General features: G+C 40.9%; 1 protein-coding gene across 1 annotated transcript in view; it reads left to right on the forward strand.

Moving 5' to 3' along the window:
• TLK1 (tousled like kinase 1) overlaps positions 1-5,464 on the forward strand; it is a 46,540-nt gene extending 41,076 nt beyond the window's left edge. The window contains exons 19-21 of the mRNA XM_026852771.1: positions 225-336; positions 620-727; positions 3,708-5,464. Coding sequence (XP_026708572.1) covers positions 225-336; positions 620-727; positions 3,708-3,884 — 397 coding nt within the window. The 3' untranslated portion in view covers positions 3,885-5,464. The remainder of the gene's footprint in view (positions 1-224; positions 337-619; positions 728-3,707) is intronic.
• The last annotated feature ends 16,926 nt before the right edge of the window (positions 5,465-22,390 follow it).

A 22,390-nucleotide genomic window follows, 5' to 3' on the forward strand; every position in this document is an offset into this window, starting at 1 on the left:
TGTGCTTGTATGAAATAGACCCTCTCTTTGACTGACTGACTGTACGGAAAACCATAATGTAAGTTTTGACAGGTGTGCAAGGTGTTGGAATGTGGATTGTAAGGCAACTATATAGTTGTCAAAAGATCAGAGATGTGTATGTGAAGTGTTTGTATAATCTAAGCAGGTTCTAGTGATGTCATACATCTTCTTGCAGACACTGAGATGCATGTTTTGTTTTTCAGGTACTTGCCCCCAGAGTGTTTTGTAGTTGGCAAAGAGCCACCAAAGATTTCTAATAAGGTTGATGTATGGTCAGTTGGAGTAATCTTTTTCCAATGCCTTTATGGTAGAAAGGTAAGGAAAATGTTTGATAATCTGAGTTTTAGTGTACATGCTTGTTTCCGGTAGACTGTGACTTATAAAGACATGAATCCACATGGAAAATTACTTGTGCTGCTTTTTTGGTGGTGTGCATTGATACTGCAAGAAATGTAGAAAATCTTGACTGTAACTTTTTTATTTACAGAATGATTAGCAGTTTGTATTAACACTGCAACAACTTACTGTAGCATAAATATTTATGAAATCAAAGTATTTGGATAACTCTCATGAAGAAAATCATGTGCTTATTTTTCAGCCATTTGGCCACAATCAATCACAGCAAGATATCTTACAAGAAAATACAATATTAAAAGCCACAGAAGTTCAGTTCCCTGTCAAACCTGTTGTAAGCAATGAAGCCAAGGTAACTTTTCATATGATTTCTGAGTAACAGTTAAGACCTTCATCACAAAGGATGCAACTGTAAAATTTCTGTTAATTTCAGAGTGCTGTGGGATGTATTAACTAAACATATAGGAAAGCATAATGGAGACCTAGCATTTTGATGTTTTTATTTAAGCAAACTTACTCTGGAACTTCTCAAAATCATGTACTTCAGAGCGAGACTATATATATATATATCTCTGTGTGTGTGTGTGTGTGTGTATTCCAGAAACTTGCAAGCAGTTTTAAAGTAGGCTGCCTTCAAAAATTGTCTGTTTTACTTTTTCCCAGAGGACCTTATGTGTCTCACTCAGGCTGTCTCACTAGAAGTTCTTGTGAAATACTTCTGCTAACAGTAACAACCTCTTTCTGAAAATAGTGAATGTTATTCTCTGCAGCCTTGCTGGCTTGACTACCACATACCTGCTGGATATGCCTGCTAAAAGTCTTCCCCTTGAAAGTTCATAGGATGTGTATTAACTCAAAGCTGAGTTATAAACATAAATTCTTAAGATTAAGAATCTATAAGATACGCTGATGCTGATTCAGGAAAAAATACTGCCAGAATAGTTGATCAGCCACAAAGGTGTGGATGGCAATGTTTCCTGTATTTAAAATTTTTACTTTGAAACATTTGTAGTATCAAACTCGTCTCCACAGACTAGCTGTTCAGAAACAGATTAAGGTGGTTTCCCAAATGATTGCTTCAGTGATCATCCATAACACAAATCCAGTTCTGTGAATATGGAAGAAAACATAATATGTGTTGTAAAATTGTCCCAATTTTCGAAAGATATAGTAGATACGTGGCACATTCAAGTTTCTACAAAGCATACAGATTTGTGACACAAGCTGCAAAAAAATTAGGAATATTGCGATTTAGCTTCTAGAGGTTGAAGGGAAAGGAAACCTATTTCTAGAGGCTGTAACTTCCCAAGATAATAAGTCTTTTGGGTACATAAACCTACTGTTACAATTCATGGTATATTTCCATTGGTTATACTTTCTAAAAGTAGTGTTAGGGAGCAAGGTGCAGTTAAGGTTATTAAAATTTGGTTGAAGAATTGTGTTTTGTCCTCAGGCTTTTGTTTGTTTGAGGTTTTTGTTTGCTGGCTTTGTTTTTTCACCCCCATTTGGAAAAACTGTGCCCCTTGAATGCAGTTGACAAATATGCATCATATAACTGATAACACTACATTTTAACAGTTTATATCCCTGTCTTTTAAATTTGTGTTTCTTTGTCTTTAGTAGTTCTTACATAGAGGATGTTGGGAAAGAGTAGACAGTTCAGTGTGGAGAATGGGCAACTTGTTTTACATTCTCTGTTCATTCCATGTTCTGTTTGTTTGTTTGAAAGACTGAAATAAACTTCTAGGGTTCTCCACTCTTATTAACATTGTCACGATAGCTGTAAGAGAGAGGAAAAAATTATTCTCTGGTATAAATGCTATAAAACAATTTCAGACTAACTTGTAAATTCAGACCATTTCTGATGACTGTGTAGAATCCAAATTGTCTGTCAGATTTATAGGCCTGGCAGTTGGAAAAGAACAGCTTGTAAACTGAAATTCTGATTTGGAAAGCATGGAGATGAAATAAATACGGAACCTGAAATGGCATTGTTAGTTAGTTTTTCAGACTGTAACTGTCCTTTGCTCCTCTTCACTTTTTCCAATTCTGTGCGGTGTTCTACTTTGCATTGCAGTAATGTCTGCCACAGAAGCATCAAGTATTTTACAAGCATCTTACACCCAAACTATTAGTCTGAGGATCTTGCAAGCAACTCTTACCAATTCATTTGTTATGAAGGATATATTGTGAAGAATTTGATTAAAATCCATAAAGTCCAAGAACATGTGAATATATATTAACAGATTTTTATTTTGTACCTTGTTCATGCTGGATATGTAAATGATAGAAGTAAATTCTAGCAAGTTTCTTTGGAACTTGTATCACAGATTTTTTCCTTTAATCTCCAGTTTTTAATTGGAGCAAAGAACAAACAGCTAAACAGATTTATCAAAGAAAAGATATGTAATTCTTTTAAATTAAGTTCTAAATTAAGTAATGATGTGCTGCTCAGTTCTGCAGCAATAATAAGGATTTTCTATCATTAAATGTTGGAGTCCAAGCTCTCAGGAGACCAAATGTTCTGTGTATGCTAGACGTAAGACTTGACAGAAACTTTGAGCACAAAATGATTGGCGTATGTCATATGGACCTAAACGTAGGATAACATAGTGTCTCAAGAACAGTCCTGAAGCTAGCTACAGAATTTTTCAACTGATTAGGTATTTTTAAGTGGATGGGATTGAGTTTTTTCTGGGAAAGGAGTTCCAGCTAGGTAGTGGTTTCTTAGACAGTGTATTAGTTATTTAATCCCTTTGGAACATGGCGACCGCCATTGTCAGATTTCACATTTTGCTCTATTCTGTCATGGCACATGTGGTAATGCCTGTTTCAGAGGTCAGCTAAACTGTTGAAAATTCTGTCCCTGCATCTTCTGTATACTCTTCATCTACCACACAGCTGAAGGGCTTCAGAAGCTCTGTGGAACTCTTTTCTACTTTTTCAGTCCTCTGACATTTGCTTCTGGTTTTTACTAAGCTGTTCAGGGATAACACAGGCAGAATTCTAATTGTGTGAGATGCTAATGTTTTACTTGTAAGTATAGTTCCTAAGCATAGAAATACACATTTGAAGTGTGATTATTTGAAGCCAGTTAATTTGATTAATTTTTTTTTTCCTATGGTGACGTTATGTTTTTTCATTGGACTCAGTAGTAAAACGTTACACTGTCATTTGAATTGAATTACGTAAGAACAAGAATTTCTTTAGAAACTAGCTTATTCAGGACAGCATGCATATTTAAGCAGATGTAATCTGATGTAAAGGCATATCTTGTAAGTAGATGTAATTATTTGTAATGGTATTGTAACTTTTTAACATTTCTTTTCTAGGCCTTTATCAGACGCTGTTTAGCATACCGAAAAGAGGATAGATTTGATGTCCACCAGCTGGCTAATGATCCTTATCTTCTCCCTCATATGAGGAGATCAAATTCTTCAGGAAACTTGCATATGACTGGGCTAGCAGCATCCCCTACACCACCTACTTCAAGCATTATTTCATACTGAAATTTCTCCAACAGAGGAATGGCATGATACCTTTGTGTAGTTTCCAGACGCAGACTTGAGCTTGAAAGCATATGAGTGTTTTTACACAAGACAAGTTTGATAACTGTGTTTTCAGACTGAAGTCCTCCTACATAGTGTCATTTGTATGATTTGAATGGATCATGGACTGTGAATAAATGTACCCTTCTGAGAAACACCTTTAAATGTTGAAGGATGACACTGCCTGTTACACACTAACAGGTATACTGTGTTTAAGACTGAAGAAAAGGTTTTTAGTTTTTTCTGGGGAACATTGTAAATAATCTTTTTAATACTTAAAGTACATTTGGTTGATACTGGAAAGTTTTAACATGAAGGGTAGTTTTTCATTATTTAAATAAAAAAGGGTAGTGAGCAAATTTGAAAATACAGGAAAAATTCCGTGCCTGGTTATAAACTAAATAAACTGCCATCTTCCCAAGACACTGATCTTTTGAAACCAAAGTAAAGAGTGTGAAATGGTCAAAGATATGTTCTGTATCAGATTCCTCAGATAAAATTGTAGTATTTTATTTGGCAACTCAGGCTTGTACCTCCAAAAATGTGGTGGTATTTCACTGAATTTAGATTGGAAGGGTGATATGGAATTCCTGGTACTTACTTCTCAAATAGATTGCTAATTTTGAAATCTGCTCGGTTTTTCTAAAAATACTATACTTGCTGTGGTATTGAAACTTGTGAAACTTTCCAGGCTTTTGATAAAAGCAAGCAACAGTATGAAACCAAATGCAAACAGGTCATGTATAATGTTCTATGCAGGAATAATGATAAATTCCCTTCTAGCTCTATTGTAAATTGTTGTACAGATGTCACATTTTCAGTTAAATTTCAGCAACTTATTCCTGTACAAATGTTTAAAGTATGGCTTTTTCTAATTGGATATTGTATTTTTTTTAAGTCTCCCTCAAGGCGCTTTTAATTGCTGCTAAAGGATGTTGCTTTTACTTTTGCAAAAGAATCAGATGACCTCCTTAAGGTGCAAGTCAACTGTACGTTATAGAGAGATTAAGAGTAGGTAATTCATTAACAGTCAAGGCATGTAAAACTGATCTGTGTTGGCAATACACAGTACAGTTCTTTAAGTCAGTTTATTGCGTTCTCAACCTGCAGAGCGCATTGATACTACATGTAGAAGTTGCTCATGGTTATTCTCTATTTCTGGAAGTTCCTATCAACAAGGAAATGTTTCTTGTGGCTTGTACAGATATTTTAAAATATGAAACATTTTCTAACTGCCTTGTATGGTAGAAACTTACTTTTCAGAACAGTGTATCTCTCTCGCATTCACTATTATTTTTACTATCCCATTCTTGATGCTGATACCTATATGTAATTTTGTCCATGTTGCAGAAGAAGGAGGCTGTATTACCACAGGTTTTCATTTAGTATTGTACAGTTAAACTGTTGCTCTTGTTTCTGATGTTGCAAGCCATTTTGTTTTCATTGTATATAAAGAAACATTAACTGTCTCTTTAAGATGCTGCTGAAATTGTAGAGAATGTAGCCAAAACAGTAATAAACAATGACAGTTGAAATTTCAAGGTTTTCATTGCATGTTTTTGCATTTCAACAAAGGGCAAATAAGCTAACCATATCACTGAACTACACTTAGCTATTTAAAGCAAACTCTCTTTAATTACAAACAAAAGGCCAATAATAGAATAATAAATATAAGTAACATTGGAGGTGAATGGGGAGAATTCCATGAAACTTGAAACATCTGTTGTAATGAAGTAACCAAAACATCATTTCACTAAATAGACCTCACCGAAACAATTTTAAGTATTTCAATGGGTCCTTCTAGAATTCTTTAACAGTGGAATAAAGTTAGCTCGTAGAATAAAATCTGACTCAAACAGTGAGTCTTTCTGCCTTATACTACACCAGACTACTGGGACTGCATCCTGTTCACCCTCTATGGCACGAGACAGAGTGCAGGGTTCAAGGAGAATGCGCCATAGCTGTAGGCTCACATTAGCTTTTATTCCTTCTTGTTCTGCATGTGTTGATATCAGAAGTTAAATTGAAGGATGTTTTGCCTAAGGAAGAGATGTAGGATTGTGTTAACTGTACTTTTATTTATCTCAGATGTATTATGGTTACCCCTAGTAAAGGGAAGTTCGGCAATATATTAGAGAACTACTTAAGTAGCTGGAAATTTTACAGCTACCTAATAATAAGGGGGTTTATGCATTGCAGTGATTGCATACAGACTTGTTTTTCCTGTTGTTAGCATCTGGGAATAGGCTACTATGGCTAAATACATGGCACTTATTCCAGCTTTACAAATACACATTTCTGAAACCTAAATACTGACTTTAAACAAAGTTTCATACAGAAATACATGGAAGAAAAGGAGAGTCACCATCTCATCTTTTGAATCAAAGTTGCGAGGTTTTTACCTCCAATACACACAGTTGTGTTTGTGCTAGCATCTTACAGTGCTGTTAATAAGAGTGTTGTACCCCACACGGAGTCATTCTGTGGTCACAAGATGACATCTGAGTTAGCATTTGGTCCAGTAGTTTGTGCTTGGGATAGAAGTACCCTTGAGGCTGAGTCTAGAAGCCTGAATTACTGCTGCTCATGGAGGAATGCTGATCCACTCCTAGGTAATTCATGCATCAGTTGTTAGTCTGTATTTCATGCACATTTTACTAATTTTTCTAAGTGCTCTTGTTTTAGCAGCAGATAGACAAAAGGAGTTAAGTTAAACTTCCATCAGGCAGTTTTTAATGAACCTTGGAAATAAAAGACTTCCTTTAAATTCATAAATACTTTAAAATTTCTGCATTAACTGGAAGATGCTAAAATACTTCTTTGCTGTATAATAAAAAAAAGCCTGTATGAAACAGAGGTGACTAAGTTTAGTTTCAATTGTGATTGTAGTGCTACAGGTCATTGCAGGCAGTGTTAACAATGGTTGGCTTGATTCTGGAAAACAACTGTGTTTTAGCACTATTTTTACTTTATGTTTGTGCTGCAGTTGATCAGATTTAAATGAGGAACATTAATCACCCTTAGCTTGGTCTATGCTAGTTGATAGATACGGTTTTCGTGTAGGCTAGTTAATATTTTAATTTTCTAAAAAGGGGCTTTAACACTCGCAAGAAGACTGGAAGGGCATTGCATTGCTGGCCGACTGCCCAAGTGCTACTGACCTCACACACTATGGCTATGAGCAAACCGCTGCATAATAAAGAGAGGCTTTCAAAAGCCCACAAAGCCAGGAGCCCTCTCGATATGCGAGTCACGGGCGCGCGAGATGCCGAGCCGCTGCCGAGGGGTGCTCTGTGTGTGGGGAGCTGGGGGGTCCTGCTGCTGGCCCAAGCAGGTGACTTTAAAATGAGCAAGCCCTGGAAAGGAAAACACCTTGGGATTTGAAGCATCCTGGGTGCTCCTGCTCCATCTTTGATGTCTTCCTGAATGTGAGGAAGCCACAGGTCTGAGGCAGGACCACCAGCCTGCCCAGGCCTGTCCTCCCCATCCCGTAGCTCTCCTGGCCAGGCAGGACACAGCACATCCAGTTTGTGGCGGGTGTGCAGGTCCTCAGTAGTGCTGCTTCTCCAGCCTTGCTCTGGATTTCAGCTCTGCTGGAGCTGAAGCTGCTCCTGTCATGTCACAGAGGAGCTGCAGTAGCTGAGGGGCCCCGGCTGGGCAGGTGGTGGCAGTTGTCCCCTCCTCATCTGCCACCATGTCTTCTAGAGGGCTGGAATGGTAAGGGACACTGCTGGGTGAGAAGGGTAAGAGGTGACACTAGGATGTTTATATCTTCTCAAAGAGCCACTGGGACTTGCTGGTCTTCCCCAGAAGCGCAACATTGCGTTGGGAAGGGGGACTGGGGAGCCCAGCCAGGTAGGAGGCCTGGGCAGGGTGTCAGGGCAGGGACAGCCTCAAAATTTGGAGGCAGAGTGGTAAGACAGTCTCCCAGTTTCAATGGCTAGAACACTTCAGTCTCACAGTGACTGTTGTATTTTTTAACAATATTTTTTCTACCAATCAACTGCTGTCAGAGGGAACACCCTAGTTTCTCAGGTGAGAGGTGCCTGGCAGCATGGACTGACAGTATTTCATTGTCATGGTCTCACTGTGTGCCCACCAGCCCACCATGTCTGCCTGCTGCCATGTCACTGGGGCCAGGACACTGTCATTTCCACAGTCCCAGCACGATCCTGCCATGGGCTTCAGGGTGTAAATACTTCTCCTGAGGCCTGGAGCATAATCCAGACAGCCATGGATTTTAGAATTGATGACTGAGTAAGGTTTTCAGAGAGATAATGAATAATCCATAAATTTAATGTGTCTGTGACCACAGATTGATTAAAGGAGTCTAATAAGATAAACAGAGCTCCCCATGAGTCACCAATCTGCAGGCCTGGCATTACATACCTGCCACCTGAGGCCAATGTGTTTCCAGGTGACCCTTCCACAAACAAAACAGGTTTTACTTGACCCTCAATGCTTACTAGGCAAGGGTCCCTGAAAAACTCTTTAGTCTCTTCCAGTACCCGTTTGGCTTGTTAACTTATATCCTGACAAATTTGTCTAACATATTCTTAAAGATTCCCATCAGTGGAGGCTGCATTACTTATCCAAGTAATCTACCCCAGTTTTTCCTAGCATCTTCTCTTTCTTGCTGCTTATTAAGCCTATTATTTCCAGTCTTACGTGCTATGGCATGAAGAACAGTTCCCTGCCATGCCATGTGTAGTACATGAGCCTTGCCTCCTGTGCAGCCTCCATGTATTTAATTTTAACTTCATGCATGCTTCTTGAGTATCCTTTGGAGTTAAGATTATTAGCCTCTGAACAAGTGAGGTTCTTGCATTATTTATTTCAAATATTCAACTCCTAATAGAATATTAGGAAAACTTTTGCTGTAGAAGAAATTATTTTTTTCTATTTTGCTCTAAGTAATTGAGTCATCTTGCAATCTTTTCATTGCACTATGTTTTCCAAGCCAATAAAATTCTGTGCATAAATCAAAGAAAAATGCTTTCCCTAGAAATCTAATTTTGTATCTAGTGTCTCTAGACCTAATCAGGTATCATTAAGAAATTACATGGTGTTTGAATTTCAGAATCCTCTTGTGCAAATCTGTGGGTATCCTCTTCTGTGCATCATTTAAAAATGCACAGGTACATTGTTTAAAAAGTTCAGGAGTTCAAAATCACATTTGTTCTAGCCTCAGAGGATGTGCTACCAGCAGGTCACCAAGCAATGTAAAGGCCTTTTCTTGCTCTTGTGTGGAAGCTATGCCATGGTATTCAGCGGAGCACAACTCTGCAGCTCAGTGAAACAAGTGTGCTTCCTGGGAAGAGCATGCCATAGCCTCAGCCCTGAGCCCCCAAGCCCGGTACTGTTGCTGTAGTTTGGCAGTTATGCTTTCAGTGTAAAAAAAACATAAGCAGTCCCTGGACATCACCCCTGTGTTCACTGTTACTCTTGGGAAACCTGGTTACCCATACACAGGGTTTGAATCATTTTTGCAGGTGGCCTGGGGTTCTGGCTTCCTGTTATTTTCACTATTGATACACACAGGGGTTGGGTAATCGCTTCCTTCATCGAGGCTGGTAGCACGGTCCTTAGCAGAGTCATTGACTTCAGTAAGGTCTGGGAGCAGCTATAGCTCAAAGAGGCATGAGCATGATCCAGGGCTTCAGTGCTTAGAAATGCCTGTCAATACCTTGCTGAATCAATATCCTAGGGGTTTTTTGATGTTGAAATTATGAAATATTAATGGTTCAGGACAGAAGAAAAGTAGTCTTTATGCACTCTCAAATCAGCTGCTTCTAAATGTTGTTCACTAATAGAGAACTATGATAATTAAAAAATCAATTGTATGTAGCTTTATGAAAGGCAGTATATTATGATAAATACATTGGCTGTACATACAAGCATAGGGTTTATTTTCTTGATGATTCTAGTTGAAGGGACTAAAGTGCCACATGCATCTACAAGTCTATGGCTTGTATATAATATATGCAAAGATGATCATTTCAGATTGTAGTACTCCTAGGTAGGATCTGACAATATGTGTCTCTTATTGACAAAATGCCTTTTAACATAAATTTTTATATTGTCTGCACAACTTTCACTGCAATAGAATAACTGGAACTGAGGCCTGTACAGAAGGAGATTTAAATGTGCATTTTCCAGCCCTCAGGCATTGGTCTTGAAACTTCTAGGATAGCTGGGCTGGTGCTGTGTCCAGGAGTGCTCCACTGTGTAACCATGCAGCCATAGTCCACGATGTGCAGAGGATGCATTCCTGAAACATGCAATAGTTTGCAACTGGATGGATAGCAAAGATTCCTGTAAGAATCAGTGTGATAGCGGAGTGATGCGTGCAGGGCCTTAAGAAGCACTTTTTGAATACACAGGGATGTATTTTGCTGCATGAGATCCTTCCTATTCATATCCCACTAATGCTTCCAGAAAAGAATTCTCAGTGGTGTGAATGCAAGATAAAGACAGGAGAGATGGTTTCTTGTGTCTTAACCCATTGGCACACACTCAGGACTTTAGCAGGCCTGGAAGGAAAGATGAAAAAGGGAACTGACCCCCCATTAACATTGGTGAGAGTTCTGCAGGACAGAGCACCAAGAACTGCGCTTCTTTGTGTCTGTGTGTAAGCAGGTCCAACAGATCTTTGCTTGCCTTCATTGGTAGAACAGCAGTTTCCACTAAAACTGATGAGACTAGTAAGGACTTAAAGGATTCAAAGACATAAAACATGTTCCCCCATGATCCCAGATTTCTACCTTCTACCTCATCTGACCTTGGGCTAAGCATGACAGAAAGAGAACCGGGTAAATCGTCACATACGTGGGGCTGACTTAGTGAAAAGGTGCAGCTTCATTCGCCTAGCTTTGTCCCTCTAAACAGCCACATGAAGAGTCGTTGCACAGCTTTGTACATTTGCATAATGGAAAACTTTCTTCATGACAAAAATAATCACCCTAACTAGTGTACAAATGGTTCTTTTCAGGCTTGCAGCTGTGGCTCATTGGCAGCTGGCAGAGCTCTCATCACTGATTCGAGCACTGGAATACCTTCCCTGCATGCCCTCCTGTTGCAAAGCCAGGTAAGTAACAGATTGGTTGGCAAACTACACATGAGCACTTGCCCATAGTGAACTTGGAGCACCTTATTCCATTGGTTAAAATGTCAATTCATGTACATTTCTATGATACCACAAAATCCTTATGTTGCTTGTAGGGTTACATAAGGATGTATCAGATGCCGACCCTGATCTCAAATATTGTCTTAGAGCTGCCAGATGTCAGGACAGTTTTATTACTGAGCCCAAACACATTACAATCTAACAAATTAGCGTATCATAAAGGTTATTGTCCTATCACCCTATCATTAACAAAACCTATACAGATAAAATGGAAGAATTACTCATCTCTCATCCTTTATCATCTGTCAGAATTCCTCTGTTTTTAATGAACCTCATCTTTTTCCACTTATATTAATAACAATATATTGGTAAAGTGAAAAGCTTAATATATAGGTAACACATTAAATAAAACATGGTCATAATGGTGAAAACTGTAAAGATTGATTTTTTCCTCCTTATCTCAGAGACCACTGAGAGGAGTTCAGCTGAGTTACGTTGAGATAGCTTTTCTATTTTGGGGCATGCTTTGATGTGCTCTGTTAACATCAGGCAGTGATGTGAAGGCCTCTTTTTTTATTCAGTGAGTTAGGTCATGTTTTTCTCCTTTTGGGTTTTGCAAAGGATTACTTAGGTTGCAAAGGATTTTTGCTAGTTTTGTGCTAAGGAGCAACACAGATGGGGCACAGAGATCATGGAGAAAAACCAATATGAGCCATGCCTATTTGAAACTGGGGAAAAGCAAGCAGGAGTCAGCTAGACGAGGCTCCAGACGGATGGTTTGACTGAAATGATATGTCAGCTGTGCACACTTAGATAACTTGCTGTATGTCCAGAGCACTTTCAGACTCAGCCACTATGCACTGGGTGGATATAAAGTGAACTGCTATATAGCTAGTGGCAAAATTTTACATGGTGTTTCATATTCAGATACACAGAAAGCAAACCCAGGGCACAAGGGGAAAGTAGTGGTACCTGAACCATCACAACTTGATAAGCAGCACTTTGCTGCTCATAAATTGCCCTCAGCCCCAAATCTGGGAGGTACCTCAAAACTCTGCTTGCTGCTGGAGATCTGGATCAGACATACTTGCCAGCAGCCCAGGGGAGAAGGAAGCAGTTTTCCAGCGCCCACTAGATGGCAAAGCAAGGTGCTGTATTCACACTGTGAAACATCTACTTTACCTGTCTGCACCTCACACTGGTGTGGCACAGAGTTTGGACATGGCACTATCAGAGCAGCTGATGCTGTGCTGAGTGGTCAAGACTGCTCATTCCTCTGGGATATTGAGCCACGGCTTCTCTGTCTCTCCTGCAGGCAGAGGATTTAAATACTAATGACATTAATTTTCCTAGAAATTGGCATGGAGTATCAGTATTTGCTAGCATTTGGCTGTGCTTGGATAGATATCGATTCAACAAATACTAAGAGACAATTGTTTCTCTTATAGCTTATGTAAAGCAGAGAGGAATAGCTTGTAACAAAGGGTGGAGGAAAACTTACTGGTTTATACAATCCATGTGACTTGGAACAAGAGTCTTGAAATAAGCATCTAAGATTCGGGAGTGAAGCTTGACTTCGGTTTGGAGTTCAAGGCAGTACTGAGTCGCAGTGTTTGAGAAAAGGAGCTATAAAATATCATAACTCTAACAAGTCTGAATTTTGTCTCCTCCATTTTTTGTTAAGCTCTAGCCTGCTATTAAGAAATTCTGAGTTTTAGGTGCTCAAATACTATAAAGATGAATCTATAAAATGCATTGATTGATACTTAATAGTTTGAAGCAAGATTCAGAGAATATATTTATAATTGAAAATGGCTGGAAATATTGTAATTCAGCTCTTCTCTCTGCTCTTATTACTGCCATTCTTGTAATTTGAAATGACACAATCACAACTCAGAAGTCTTTTAAAGTATCATTTTATCATTTTCATCACACATTTACTTGTGATGGTCACTGTTTATGATTTGTAATGCATTATTCATAGGACATTGTGCTGATAAAGGTGAATTAATGATAGGAGGTAGTTCTAAACTAATTTCTAATGTGGTGAGAGAAATTGTGATAGCTTCTACAATATATAATCTGCGAGAGAGTTTTTCACTTAAAATATATAATGTAGTAGTTACTAATCCTAATGCCATGGCTGTTGTGGTTTATGGCAGTTAAATATCCTTTTACTATTACAGATTTTGTTGTATTTTTGACCCAAGACAAATATTTAATATGAAAATTATCCGAGTGTTTCACATAAGTTAATTCCATTAGGGTATGGCTGTACATTAGAAGTTTCTGCCTTAATAATTAAAAGTGTTGTTTTGCGCTCATTTGTGTGTCTGGAGAGAAAAATGTTATTTTACAGCTACTGAACTAAAGTCACAAAAGATGTGAGAGCTATGATGCTCCTGGTTTGGTCTAGGATTTAATACCACTCGGTTTTACATTTCTAGCTAGCGATGTGGTTTTTGCTGTCAGTATAAACTAAGCCAGGGCTCACCCCTGAGCCCTTTGCACCCAGAGCCTCCCTTGCCTCCAGAACAACGAGCCTGCAGCTGTATGCTAGCGCTCATCAGCTGGCAGGCCTGGGTGAAAATGCAGTGCTCTTTTGGGTTGGGGTCTTCTCAGCCAGGACCAAGAGCTGACCCAAGGCCCTGATCAGCTGCATTTGTGCAGGAATCAGCATCGGGAACAAGTGTGAGCATGGGGAGAAGTGTAGAGACACTTCTGGAAACACCTGATGACACCAAGCTGTGTGGTGAGGTTGACATGCTGGAGGGAAGGAAGATGTATGATGACAAATACAGGCTGGGCGATGAGTGGATTGAGAGCAGCCCTGCGGAGAAGGACTTGGGAGTATTAGTAGATGGAAAACTGACTATGAGCCAGCAGTGTGTGCTCGCAGCCCAGAAAGCCAACCATGTCCTGGGCTGCATCAAGAGAAGTGTGGCCAGCCGGTGGAGGGAGGGGATTCTCCCCCTCTACTCCACTATTGTGAGACCCCACCTGCAGTGCTGTGTCCAGCTCTGGGGCCCCCAACATAAGAAGGACATGGACCTGCTTGAGTGGGTCCAGAGGCAGCCACAAAGATGATCAGAGGCTGGAGAACCTCCCCTGTGAGGACACGCTGAGAGAGTTGGGGGTGTTCAGCCTGGAGAAGAGAAGGCTCCAGGGAGACCTTATAGTGGCCTTCCAGTACTTAAAGGGGGCTACAGGAAAGATGGAGAGGGACCTTTTAACAGGGAGTGTAGGGATAGGATGAAGGGTAATGGTTTTAAACTAAAAGAGGGTAGATTTAGATGAGATATAAGGAAGAAATTCTTCACTGTGGTGGTGGTGAGGCCCTGGCACAGGTTGCCCAGAGAAGCTGTGGCTGCCCCCTCCCTGGCAGTGTTCAAGGCCAGGTTGGACGGGGCTTTGAGCAACCTGGGCTAGTGGAAGGTGTCCCTGCCCATGGCAGGGGGTTGGAACTAGATGATCTTTAAGGTCCCTTCCAACCCAAACCAGTCTATTGTTCTACAAAATGGCAGCATCTTAGTTTAGTGCAGGACAGGTCTTCACTTTCAGCCCAGGCTGCCCTGCTGCCTGGTTCTGCTCATTCTAGAGCCCCTGGAGGAAGAGGGGCTTCTCTAGAGGCAGGTTTACCCTTACAGCTGGGCTTTGGTGCATTGGCTTTCCCTCAGGAGGAGCACCTCTCTTAATGGGGGCAATCAGCTGGCTACCCTACCAGTATTCTAAAATTGCCAGAGATAGTCTCTCAAACTAAAATTGGACATCTTGCCAGAGATTTTCTCCTTCCCTCTACAGTTACACAAATAACTTCCTCTCCAGGCATGATCCAACAGTGCACTATATCCAGCTGAAACGACAGGGGGAAATTCAAACACAATGCAATAAAGCAACTGGAATTTGTTTGTCATAAACCCCAAGGGCATGTTCTCATTAAAGCAACGAGTTGTATCCAGCAGTTATGTTCTTTCATGTTTGCATTACACCCCTCTAAACTGCCAGAGATTAGAGTCTGCTTTCAGTGTTGTCTGTGGGTCTATGCTCAGTTTGACAGGGAGGAAACTTTTCAGCCAGGGCTTGGAACAAAGAGCATTCCTCCACACACCAGCTATTAATCCTACCCTTGCGGGTGGCATACTAGCTGCATTCACTGACTAAAATCAGTTGTGTTGAGGAGGGCAAGGTGGGTGAGGAGAGATTGTTGAGGGGTGTTCTGCAGCAGCAGGCACAGCCATCAGTAAGGAGATGTAGGAAAAGTTCCCCTGAGAATCAACTTCCCATGGGGCCTTCAGATAGCTAGTTAGTTTAGTGTTTCTTTTGTCTCATCACACAAATACTTAACCAAGCCAATACTTTTTTTTTTTTTTTTTTAGCAGATGGGAGAGACCTAGCACACAGCCTATGCTGGGCTGTGCTGTCTGCTGAGGGATTAAGAACCAAAATTTCCACGAAACAACAACAATCACAGCAGCCACTAGAGTGGTCTGAGTGCTACCAGCATTTAATCGCTCGGTGACATTTGTGCATAATTGTCTCTAGAGAATAGGAGTTACAAAAACCCACCATATTTTAAAAGTGTTCCCTGGCTAAATTAATGTAGGAAGGACCTCAAGTTCTAATTATCCCATATACCATAGTCATGACAGTGATTATTCCTTGTAGATCCTACATGACTTTGAGTATCTGAAGTTCATATCTAATACTGCATCTATGTTCACTATCCTTTGGACACACAAAGCTGAGCCTACACTGAGCATCAGATGCCTTTGTGCACTGCGACTGAGTAATTACATCTGTTCTTGGCAGATACGTACTAATCCAGGATGCAAATGTAAAATGTGTTCAGAAGTGCAATAAACTTGTAGTTTTGAGGGCAGTAAAATTCTCACTCAATCAATAGTTTTTATATGTGGTTAGATTAATTAATAGTCTTTCTGAGTCAAACAAAACCACTGATAAAAGATTAGCAAAGACTGGTGCCATGCTAGGCAGCATGTTTGCACGCACTGTACTTTAAGAAATGCTGTGACAATGATTTGGAAATCTTTGTCTTCTTAGATGGGTCTTCTTAACTGTGAATTTCTAACCAGACTTGGAAGGGACAAAGGGTACTTGCTTCTCTCCTCCCTGTCAAACTGCCCCATTCCCTCCTTTTAGCATTGGCTGGTACAGAAATGGTTGTTTAAACCCCACCATTCTCAAACCGGAAAGATTCCCTCGTTGGTGTTTTGGACAGGTACATTGTACATGATCTAAGAGTAGGCTTCCTCTCGGTGCACAGACAATTTGCTCTGAGGGCATTTTTTTCCAGGAAGTGAGGGAGTGGGTCTCCTCTCTTTCTCAGCTGAACCTCTTGGTAGAAGACCCAGATATAGGGAGGTTTTCTAGAATCCTGCTGAAATCTACTAGTAACTGGACTGAATCAAGTAGTTAGAAATAATATTTGTTACCACATTCATAGTGATAAATTGGTAAAGAGGTTAAGGTACATTCCAAAGAGTGATGGATTGGGTCAAGTGCTTGACAGAGACTGGGGAGATAAGACTCAAAATCCTGCAAACTTTTGCTGTTTTGCGTTTATAGGGGGAGAGAGAGAGACACACACACACACACACATACATATATGAGTATTGAAAATATACTGTTCCTGCCTTGTTAAGAGTATAGGACCCTGTAGAAAGGACTCTCTCCATGTGTTCATATAGACCCAGCACAGGAAGCTGAGAAGTCACCTGAGACCTCTGGACTCTCACAGCAAAGAAAATATCAAACATAAGTCATTGCTTAAGCAACATTTTTCATTTCTAAGGGATGAAGTGTCAGCATCTTCTTTATTTATGACTGAAGCAGACAGGTCCTTAAAACTGTTGCTCTTACAGGAGAGAGAAGTATTAGATATGGAGAGGATTACAACAGTGGAAGCAAACACTTGCCCTTGTGAATTCTTATGAACTATATTTAGAATTTAAATCCAAGCATAATTAAACGGTGCTAATGAGACAGAGGGACTTATCTTCATTTGGTGTATAATTGGTATCACTGATTTCCTCATTCATTTTTCCTAGTTTTAAAGCCTTCTTGTTCCAGTGAGATTTGATGGTAAAAGTTACCCTGCAGAGAGAAAGTATTTGGCCTGGAGTTTAAATTCAGCTGGAAGCCTTTTAAGGGATGTAGCTTTCTTGATAGCATCAATAACTGACAGCAAAGGCACCTGTGAATGTGTAGCCAACAGTCAAGCAAGGCACTCTTTCTGCAGTGACACTTGAAAAAATGCCATTTCACACAGTATTAAAAAGACCATAACGGGGAGGAAAAGCTCACCCCTTACTTCCAGTGAGGGAAACAAAACACGGTAAGAGTTCTAATAGTTGTAGGTATATAATCCACCACTATCAACTGAGGCTTGAATTGCTTCTCAAAATATGCTCCAACTCACCCAGGAATGTGAAGGTTGCACAGGAACTCTTGGTGACATTTTGTGGTGGGCACACTGCGGCAGCTCAGGGTGGAAGATGGTCATGGTCTTGCCCAGCCTTAGAAGCTCTGAACCCGTAACCAGAGCAGCAAACTCTGTCACAGCTCTGCTCCAGTAGCTGGTTTTGTTGCCGAGCAAAGGACAACGGTTACCTGCAGCAGCAGGGCCTGGACATATTTTTTGACCTAGTCAAAGCCAGTAGAGAAGTGGATGCAACAGGCAAAGTTGAGTTTACCAAAGTCCCATTTTGCTTTTCAGTTATGTCTTTGATTGGACTCAGGCTCCTTTTTATTACGTACTGTTGCCTCAAATGGCCACAGATTTTTGGAGGGTTTAGTCCACATCTGTTGCTGCAAACTGTAGCAAAATCAGCTGTTTCCTAAGAGGTGGTATAATAATGACTATGACTCTACTTTTTGGTGCTGCCATACATGCCAGGGCTCTTGTGCTTACCGATTGACAAGGGTGCTCAGAAGCATCATTCACTTAAGACTTCACTGTGCTTTACATCCTAGTGGGAGTGCTTGCAGCCAGCTGGAATCTGTTCTCAGTGGCTGCCTGTAGAATAAAGATTCTCCAAACCCTCCTCCCTCCAAAGTGACCACCGCTAACTAAATGCCTGTCCACCCACTGAGCCAAACCAGTTCAAAGAGGAGCACTACAGTGTCTGTGAGCAGGCTCTGCTGGATACGAAGAGGGTAGAGCAAGATGAATCCCACAAAACAGCAAATGTTTTTCATCTTGCTCCAGTAATTCAGCACAGGCTTATTCTTTGGGTTGCTGAACCCAAGACACTGTTTTGTCCATTTCTGGAAGGGGATTTGAACATTTCCCTGTTAAGACTGTTATGCAGATTAATGTGAGACATAGGAATTATTACAAGTATTTGGTCTAAAGTTCCCTTTACTCAGTTTCACTGGACCATTCTGACTATATCACCCGCAGTAAATACCCCTCCTGCTTTTTAAGGCTGCCTCTTTTGACCACTTAGGGCTCTGATGCTGTTCTAGGAGGTGAGACTTGCAGCTGTCCTTCTGCTTCATCACTGCCTATTTGGTCAGCCCACTGGCTCCTAATTCATAGTCAATAATACTGGTTTTAACTTTTCAGGGGAACAGATCATTTTAGAAGTTGTTCTGCACCCCAAAAAAAATCTTCATATGCTTATACATTTGACAGAATGACAAGTCTGCTCATGCTGCTTTTTCACATTAATAGTCCAAGTGTTCAAGCACTTCACACTGCCTTGTGGTTGAATAGCAATGAGAAACACCATTGGTAACCAGAAGAACTGAGAGCAGCAGCAAGTACAGCTGCTCCACTTGTGAGAAGTCCAGAGACACAACAACTTGACCCTTGAGCCCAGCTGAAAAGATGCCCTTTTTCAATACCAGGATTTTTCTCTGGCTGGGCTGTGAAACAGAGGTCCCGACTGGCTATGGCCATGAAACATCCCATGGTGCTCAAAGTCTCAGTGACTGAAGTCTTACCAAATTTGAAGTCTATCACTGCTTTCTGCTGGCTTAAACATAATTTTCAATTATATTCCCTTTTAACCATCTTAGCTTAACTGCTGGGGAGTCCCACTCTCAGGATTAAACAGATGTTTTATTTCCTGCCGAAGGTGGGTGAAATTATAGTCACCAGCTCTGCCTCATTGGCTGCCATGTGGTCTGGAAAGGCGCCATATGCCCAGCACTTGGAGACTGCTGCAGACGAGAGGCTGAGGGCATTATTTATGATTTGCCTAGTCAATTTAAATACTGTCTTTCTTTCAGAAAGCACATTTCTTGTCTTTGTAAGGAGGTATGTACAGGACTCATCAAACACCCTCCTCTAGTGAAGTGCCCCTGCTGTTTAAACAGTCAATAGTCCCCTTGCGTGGCACATTGGGCTAGAAGGAAAGGCCTTTCACTTGAAACCGCACTGTGCTCATAGGCCATTCTCAGCATCACAGTCAGTCATAGAGGTTGTTCAAGTTCAGCCCTCTATGCAATAACAACAGCTTTCTATTACTCTTAATCCTTTTGAAGAGAGAGCGGTGCCTCTCCTCCAGCAGGCAACAGGTGTGAGTGCAAGCGAGCTGCTTGTTGCTTACCTGCCTCTTGAAAACTGCTGCTGTGCCTTCACAGGGACGGGATGTGGTGTCTCAGGTGTCAGGCACAGGGCAATGTCTGCGGGTGGGTGCTCTCTACTACTGGCTGATTCATGAGCCCCCCTCAGGCCAGACAGCATCTTCTACCAAAGCCACAGAGGTGGAAAAACAAAGATGTTCTGAGGTGGAGCACAGGCTGCGGCTGAAGGGGGTTCACCAGGGTGTGCAGAGCCCACCAGCAGTGGATGTGGGTGCTGATTTCTGCTCCTTTCTTGGAAGGGCCAAGAAGATGTCCAAAAATCATGGGCACTTCCCATGAGAGGATGGCAAATGTGGAATCCTAGGCAAGAGGTGACAGTAGGACCCCCCCCTGCTCTGTGGAGTAGCCAAGCAGAATGCCAAATGCAGTGATTAGTAAGGAGAAAGCCATCTGGCTTCTGTCCTTTAACAGCTCTCTTTCAGCATCACCCTTCCTATACACCAGAAGAAATCTCCTTGTGTTTTTAGCAACCCTTTCTGAATGATACTACAAGACCCCATCTAGAAATGACATGAGAAGCAAGCCAAAGAGAGAAAAAGGGGAGGAAGATGATATAGTGGACCACAATCTGAGATGCCTTCATGCCTTATCCTCAAATATTACCTCCATAGTGTGGGATATGGCAGCAGCCACTGAGGCAGCAAGTCCTTTAGAGAAGGGACCTTATTGAGAGATGGTGTTGAGTTGTTGGGCTGACAGGTAGGCATTGTGAGGACAGGATTCAAGGCTGAAGCAAGTACTTCTGCAAGTCGGTCAGAGACTCTGGAGCAGACTACGCTTATACTGAATTCCAACAGTGTGAATCTGCCAGGTAAAGATGCACAAGCATGCCTCCGTATGAGTCACATATGGCAGTTTTCAAGGAGCATTTAAAATAATTGTTTCAATTCCTCAAAGCTCTCGATATTTCACCCCAAATTCCTCAAAGTCTTCCTACCCCTTTATGATGTGTACTTTTAAGCTAAAAATATTCAGATGCACAGTGAAATCCTGAAGAATGTTATTTTTGTTACTTTTTTTGTAGTTAGGAATGAAAATGGTCAAGAAGAGGGCTAGGAACAGTACGTTTCTTTTCATTATTAAACAGTTAGTGCCCAGAGAGCAAGTGTGGGTTTTGTCTTCTCTGAATAGGTATCACTGGTAAGATGGGTAAGAAATGTTTCAAATAAAAATGTAACCTTGAAACAAAAGGTAATTGTTTTACAAATTCAGCCATTTCCAGTGCCCAGCATGTTATTTGGCAATACACAGACTTCCAGTTGTTTTCTATTTTCTTAGCAGTTGCAGTTGTTCTCTAAGAGGATTTTACCCAAGTACTGTTTATATGTACAAAACCATCTCCTATTGTCAGACTTCTGAGCCTTAGTAAAGTAGTGTCACCACTAAGTGTGCCTGGGACAATGCTTGTTCTGTTCCCTGTTTCATGTGTAAACAAACTCACCTGAGGGCATAAACAGTGCTTCTCATATCTTTTCTTACGGTTCTAGCTTTTAGCATCATAGCTGATAAAACTTGACTGAGGTCTAGTAACTGTTAATACCGATCTGCTGTTTATAAAAACAACTTTTGTTTCCAAGTTCTAACATTTCTTAAGTAAATCGCACTACTTATCTGTGTTAGCTTTAGTTTCCAGATTATTTCTTTAAATTGTTTAAGCACTGATGATGGTATGTGCCAATCGAAGCATGTGGTATGTCCACAGCTCCCACTCCATACAAAGGGTACTTAGAAATGCCAGGATGGGAGGTTTGAAATCTTCAGTTTGCTTTTAAAGAAGGCTATTTTGAAGATTCAAACCCCAGAATTTCAGGGGAGATCAGCTTGAAGGATAAGGGCGAGATGGTAGCAAGATGGTAACTGCTAAGTCTTAGTTACTGAACTCTATGCTCTTCTTCCCAGTGCAAAGAACTGGAAGCTATTTCTCTTATACTAGGTGAGAATGTAGTGGTGGTGGCTGAAGACTTGTTATTTGTGACTATTGTTCATTTAGGAGTAAGGACACTGAAATGAGCCGTTTGTTCATGAAAGCTGCCAGCAGACAATGTTGGCTGATGAATTGCAACGGCTAGGAAGAGATGTCTTCAGGGAGCAGGATCTGGGCAGCACTATAATGTCCTTTCTACACATCAAAAGGTCTGTGCAAGTCAACCCTCAGTGACCCCTATTACATCCAGCGTCTCTTGTGAAAAGTAAAGCTCATAGCTCTGCATTGCTTTTGCTAATATTACGATTTTCCATTGCAAGATTTTCTTACATAACTAGCAAGCCTGTGTTGACTATAGGCTTTGTGGCTTGAGTTCATCACTCATGTTTCTTTTTTTAGCTTCTGTTGGGGTTTCATAGCTCGCCTAAGCTCCAAGGGCCATGAACAAAGCACGTGAATAAGCAACTGCTTGCTGGCAAAGTAAACAGCTCTCAGACAAGAGGACTGTTATTAAAATGGATTGTTTTGTTGCCAGAAGTGGCTTTCACTGTTGCCATGGGTTGCCCAAGGTGAGCCTGACCTCTGTGGTCTCTGAAACTCTCTTTTGGGTGAGCTGAGCAATGCTGGAATGCAGCTTTTAAAAGATTAACTGTAAAGCTAACACAGGAAACTTCTGAGAGAATAAAAATACTGCCTTGCACAACTAAGGATGAAGCATACTTTTTGATCCCATAGGGTAAAAGTTCCAAGGCTGAGAACATGCTTGTCAGTGCAGTTCTGCAGCCTCCACTTAGGGCAAAATTC

This window comes from Athene cunicularia (assembly GCF_003259725.1).
Source record: "Athene cunicularia isolate RWA chromosome 7 unlocalized genomic scaffold, athCun1 chr7_part1, whole genome shotgun sequence".
NCBI lineage: Eukaryota > Metazoa > Chordata > Aves > Strigiformes > Strigidae > Athene > Athene cunicularia.